General features: G+C 40.9%; 1 protein-coding gene across 3 annotated transcripts in view; it reads right to left on the reverse strand.

Annotated features, from left to right (window-relative positions):
* Nucleotides 1–2,019: 2,019 nt before the first annotated feature.
* The window catches only part of LOC123502778 (transmembrane protein 120 homolog), a 59,347-nt gene continuing 54,844 nt past the window's right edge, over nt 2,020–6,522 (reverse strand). For all 3 annotated transcript variants that reach the window (XM_045252036.1, XM_045252035.1, XM_045252034.1), the window contains exons 8-10: nt 6,360–6,522; nt 5,727–5,841; nt 2,020–5,127 (exon numbers count right to left, since the gene is read on the reverse strand). The exon at nt 6,360–6,522 is cut by the window's right edge and continues 1 nt beyond it. In XM_045252036.1, coding sequence (XP_045107971.1) covers nt 4,894–5,127; nt 5,727–5,841; nt 6,360–6,522 — 512 coding nt within the window. In that variant the 3' untranslated portion in view covers nt 2,020–4,893. The remainder of the gene's footprint in view (nt 5,128–5,726; nt 5,842–6,359) is intronic.

Below are 6,522 nucleotides of genomic sequence, written 5' to 3' on the forward strand. Positions count from 1 at the left end.
TTTTTACCTTTACTAACCTTTGGAAACGTAATGGAAATGGAAATAAATTGAATAAATAAATTAATGAAATAAACGCAGGCCCAACACACCGACGCTCAGAAGTGTTAGATATCAAACTGGCAGGGAAAAATAAAACAGGATATAATGACAATACTCGCATCACTGGGTCGTCTTTTCCTTAAGCTCAGTCTGTCAGCTTTTGATTAAGAGTCCACCGGCTGTCTTGGAGGGATAATTGTGTGGAATATTACTGATGCAACTCCAAACCAGATACGAGACGACGAAAAATCTCAGCTTTTCCAAGTTTACTGGTTGGTGGCTGGTGACCACTCGGTGAACTTCCCATTGTCTGCCCGCTGGTAACCTTAACCCTTTCAGTACCAGGACGTGTTTTCATATCTATTCTGGTTACTATTTGGCGATTTTATACAGGTTGAGAAACTTATGTGGATCAAAATAGTGAAGACTCTGGCCATTAATCTTCCTGACCTTAGACCCTTCCCACTGTACATAAAATGAAATCGTCTAATCGTACCCAAAACTCGTGGTAAAAATGCGTCCCAATACTGAAGAGGTTGATAGAGATAATCAAAAGTTAATACTGGTTAACTAAACGGAGAAATATTTTGATAACTCATAACGCATTCCTCAAAATTTTACACCTGCTGGTAAACCTGTCATTATTATTATTATTGATATTATTATTATTATTATCATCATCACCATCAAAGGATAACACAGGAAAAAGTAAACATATAACTTACGTTCCAAGTTTTCTGTTGGTCAGGAAATGCCAGCTTAAGTTATACATGCTGACAATCTTAAGGTTTTGTCAAAAGATCAAAAGTTAATACTGACTGAAAACTGTAGAATAAAGATTTGAGCTCATTGTTCCTTGTTTTCTGATCTGAGAACCTATACATTGTCTACTTTACTGAAGGTTAACTGACACACGAACACTGCAAAACAATACTGGCTGAAAACTGTAGAATAAAGATTTGAGCTCATTGTTCCTTGTTTTCTGATCTGAGAACCTATACATTGTCTACTTTACTGAAGGTTAACTGACACATGAACACTGCAAAACAATAATCACATTATGAATGAATCACTTCAATCAGTTCATGACCAACCAACCAAAACAAGGCATGAGGAGGAATTCATGAGAACACAGAATGCAGCCCATTACATCCTGCCTTCTCTGGTTCTGGAGCCCACCAAGACAACATACTATTCTGCTGAGGGAGTGTGTTTGTGATTACCGAGGTTTGGTATGGCTGGGTGGGCATTGTGAGGGAGATTTGTGGCTCCAGTGGATCAATATTGGTCTCCAGTTTGTTTTGGCCAAAGTTAAATTGTACTGGAGTTATTTTAGTTAGTCTGGACAAGGTTATGCTAGGCTTGATTTGTTCTGGTTAACTCAATATGGTTAAGGCAGATTTGTCAAGGTGATTTTAGTATGGTTCAGATATATATCAGACCAAATTAATTAAGGGAAGCCCAATTAAACTAACTTGAGCTCAGGTTGAGTTACTTTAGATTACATACAACTTATTAAGCTAAAAATCATCTGTTTTAAGTTCAAGTACAGCTGCCTTAGATCAAACTTAACCTAGGTTCATTAGATAGAGTTGGGAAAAACTGGGCTGATCAAGTCTGGTTAGATAAGGCTGAGTTTCAGTTTGGTTAGCAACTGGAATGCCTGTGATTCCTGTTGATTGCCACAAAGTGCCTTGACTGAGTTCGGTGACAACACCCAACTAACCATCCAGTGAGAAGGGGAGGTGTGGAAAACTTCAAAGACTAACTGTTGTGAATATTGTTTTAACCCAAAGAGACAAAGCCAAAACATCAACAGAAAAATCAAACAAAATACGCACACAAATAAACATAAAGGAAAGCAAAATATACATTATGATAAATAAACATCAACAAAGCTGTATATATAAAAGAAACCAGGTCACCACCACTCTCTGGGGAAAAAAAAAAGGGACAAGTGTTTTGAAAAGGCACAAAAAATATTATGCATACCAATATATTTGTGCAATATCACTTGGCTACAGCTATGGACAAAAAAAATAAAGAAATAAAGGAAAAATCTATGACGAACTGGCTTTTACACAGAATATCTTTGTTTAGTTATGTATAGATGATGCTGAGGTCATGTTCAACCCTTCCACTGTTATTCAAGACATGGTATTTTAATCACAAGCCATTCGGATACATCTCCCTTCATTATACAATCTCACAAGCCACTCCAATACATTTCCCTTCATTACACATCAATTCTTAAAGACTACACTGGCTAGGCATTGGAAAAAAATAGCCTTTTCATCCCTGTCTCTTTCTCACACAGTGCTTCTTGTGTTGTGACCCGCTGTGTGCTAAGGTGAAAAAGTTAATGGTACTGGGGACTTAGTCCTTCTTTAAGACATTTGTACCAGCTTGCCATTCCTCCTGATCCCTCCTGCCCACCACACACACAGCTGCTGGGGCCTCCACAACACCACATACAGATGAGGAACCTAAAGCTGACAAGAACTGGTTCTTCAAGATTAATGGATGTGGTGTGTGTTTAGTGTGACTTTAGAAGACATGACTGACAATGACTGGCCAATGACTGCTAGCTTAAGATTGAAATGATGTTGTGGTGTGTTTAGTGTGGCTTTACAAGGCATGACCAACAGCTTAAATATTAGTAGGATGTTGCAGTGAGTTTGTTGCTTCTAAAATACATGATTGATAAGAACTGGCCAATGCAAATGTTATGAGTGGTATATAGTTTATTAAATATCATGAAGTTGTCATGGTGAGCTTGTCTGTCAAGATTAAACAGATGTTGCAATGCAAGCTTAGCATAAGTGTTAAGACTGACAGACAGCACAAGGGGTGACAGCAGTTTGTCTCTCAGCATCTGCACTGCAATATGTCAATGGAAGAACAGGTAATGGAAGTCTTCAATTCATGTATAGCTTGTTGCTGTTCACCTTATGTCCATAGAACCAGACACTCCCTGGACCCTTCCTAGAGACAACCCATCAAATTAACTCACTACTTTACACATGACACACTCCACAGCCTCCTCTCACACCACTGTCCTGCCAAGAATCACACAGGCTCCCTATCAGACATCACTGAGGGGCAAGTTCCCTCCACCCACAAGGCCAGTGGTGGGAACAGAGCAGGTGTGACATGCATAATGCAACACAAGGAGCTCTATGGTACATCTGGCTGCTTGGTCTACACATCAAGCAGGGAGGGACCTGCTTCTGCTAGAGGTGTTTCATTCTAAGCCATTGCTCAGGCACAGGACTTCTGCCACCTCAATATCTGAATATCCTGGTCCTGGTCTTAAACAACATAGCCAGCAGTGGTTCTCTTCATGTTATGGTGGTAGTAATTAGCGATATGTCAAGAGAGAGTCACTACTCAGCCACAGGCCCTCTGCCACCTCCACACCACCTGTACTGCCTCAATGTGTGTGTATGTGTGTGTGGCAGTGTGCAGAGTCAGCCGTGGCCTTCATGCATCACCAGCACTGGCTTCTGTTTATGTTGTGGTGGTGGTGCATCCTGAGAGTTTCACAGCTCAGGCACAGACCTCCACCGCACGTCACTCTCCTCGCCATGCCCAGAGTGACGCCTGCCTCTCTCAGTGGTTCTCCTGTTGCGTGAGAACTGTACAAATTTATCTAAATATGTTATCAATTTCCTAGTTCTCTAATTATCAAAATAGTTGTCTAGAAAGGCATACTTTATTGTAGTATCAAGTCTGTAAACAGTTCCACCACATTGGTGCTGCCTCTTGGTTTAATGCTGCACTCACACATCTACCTACCACCTACTGCCTACCACACACAAAAATAGACAAATGAAAAATACATATCTCTGCTCACAGTAAAAATTAACAAAATATGCACTTTACTTTTCTTTCCTTCATTTGCATATATAACTTTAATGTAAGTCACCCTAAGCCTGAACACAACAACACACCTCAGCCAATAACACGTCACTGTCCAACACACCCACCACACCAGCGTGACACAGCCCAGCCCAGCCCAGCCAAGGTGTGTCTCGCATTTATTTACACGTGTCAAGATTCACTAGCAGAAGAAGAAGGAAGAAAATATTGTCAAGCTTGGCCCCTTTAGTGACAACTACATCAACCTCAGATGGACAGAGCACACCTATCACTGCCCAGTGCTGCCGAGTCTTGTGTGGGGAGTGAATATGGTTACTACACACACACACACACACACACACACACACACACACACACACACACACACACACACACACACACACACACACACACACACACACACACACACACACACACACACACACACACACACACACACACACACACTGAACCTACAAGTTGTGGGTCAGCAAAACAATACAAGGATTACCTGAGGACAGTGTGGAAAAACACAAAAACACACAAGAAATGCAAGGAACCACTGAATGTCTTGTGTATGGAAGGGGAGTTTAAAGAAGAAAGGTTAGGTGTACGTGTGTGTAAGGCTGCAAAGCTACACTGATTAATGTGATGTCTTTCCCTGTCCAGCATCTACACCTTGACAGACGGGAGGACAATCAAGGGTACTTATATAAAATTAACCTCTTTTTTGAGTCCTGAGAAATGTCTACCATCCCACTTAACTTAACTAGTGGCAAGACTCTCGCTATACAAAAGACCCAAGGTTATGTGGAGGCCATGGGAGGGGATGGGAGAGGAGGGGAAAGTAGGAGAGCAAATCCCTAAGAACAGAGACATGGAAACAGTTTGATTCTGCAGTTGTGGTGACCGGAAGGCGGCGGCTGCTGCTGCTGCTGCTGCTGCTGAGGGAAAGTAACGTATCAATACTTCTTTCTTGTCACATACTGCCATCTATTTCTCCTTCTTGGTCTCTGTCTCGGTATCGTTCTCCTGTTTCTTGTCACTCTCCTCCTCCTCCTCTCCATTGGTGTTCTCCTCATTGGACGTCTCATCCTGGCCTGACTCGTCCTCGTTCTCCTGGTCCACCTTCTCAAAGTCGATGTCTTTCGTTATGTCATTCAGCATCTCGTTCAAGTTAGTCCCATCGTCGCCATTCTCGTTGCTTGTATTCTCGTCGCCGTTCACCTAAAACACAGCACATCTCACAGCAACACAACAAACACTACTAATTCATAACATGTCCCTTATAACACTAGGGAGAAATTCAAAGGGAAACACAATAACATCATAACAAAACATTCTGCACAACACAAGAAAGAGAGTCAAACAAACACAATTCATGATGTCAAGCTCTGCACAACACAATAGAAAGATTCAGAGGGGAAACACAAATAGTCAATAACATCAAGAAAAAATGGTTAAGTTTGTAAAAAATAGACATAAAAAGAAAGAAAAAACAAGAAAATGAGGTTGAGAAGAGTGTGATGAAATAATTACAGATACAAACACTTGCTGAATAAAAAGAAAATTCAGAACAAACACCAAGAAAAATGTGATGTAAAACAGAAAAATTAAAATACACACCACATTCAAATAAAACAAGGCATAAAATGAATAAAAAAAAAAAATTAAATAAATAAAATTAAAAAATCATCACTTCCTAAACAAAAATAAAAAAAAATCAATACCATGAAAAAAAAAAATGTAAAAAAGACAAAATTATAAATACTGTTGAAAGCAAAAAAGGGAGACAAAAAATATTAGTGAGAGGTTGGCCCCCTTACCTGGCTGGATGGCATGACCTGTGGCGCCTCCTCCTCTTCTTTCATTCCTGGCCGCTTACGAGAGAAGGAGGCGGCGCGGGCGGCAGGCGTGCGTCTCTGTGGTGACTCAGGGTTCCTGAAGGAGGGAAAGACACATAGGCACTTGAGTCCGTATTCAGAAACGTTTTATTCTCTCACCACGGCTGTTTTCCAAGGCCACAGGTGATCAGCTGGGTTTCCAAGAGTGTTTCTTAAGAAAGTGGATTGGTAGTAAAAGTTGAGAGACACTTTGCACCTTAGAAAGATTTAGCTTGAGGCAAGATGACATAGCTCAGAATACAATATAACTCCTTCAATACTGGGACACATTTTTACTTTGAGATTTGTGTATGATAAGACAATTTTTTTGCCATTAGGAAGGGTCTATGGAGATCAAAAGATTAATGACCAGTCTTCACTATTTTAATCCTCCACACAAGTTTCCAAAGCTGTATAGAATCATCAAACAGTTACCAGAATGAAAGGGGTTAACAACAGTTCAGAGAAAGAGAATAAGAAACTATGATGACCTAAAATAAACTAAAAATCACCACACAACACAAGAACACATAGCCTATCCAACCACCACCACCACCACCACCATCAGTGCACTACCTGAAGGAGACTCGCCGCTTCTTGTGAGTCCAAATGTACTTGTCAAGGCGAGTGAAGCGATATTTGAACTTCATGCGTTCCTTCAGCTTCTGTGGGATGACGGACAGCGTGGTGAGCGTGTTGCCCAGGAATAGCAGCAGGAACAGCGCTGCCAGCGTGATCA

The sequence above is a fragment of the Portunus trituberculatus genome, chromosome 12 (assembly GCF_017591435.1).
Source record: "Portunus trituberculatus isolate SZX2019 chromosome 12, ASM1759143v1, whole genome shotgun sequence".
NCBI lineage: Eukaryota > Metazoa > Arthropoda > Malacostraca > Decapoda > Portunidae > Portunus > Portunus trituberculatus.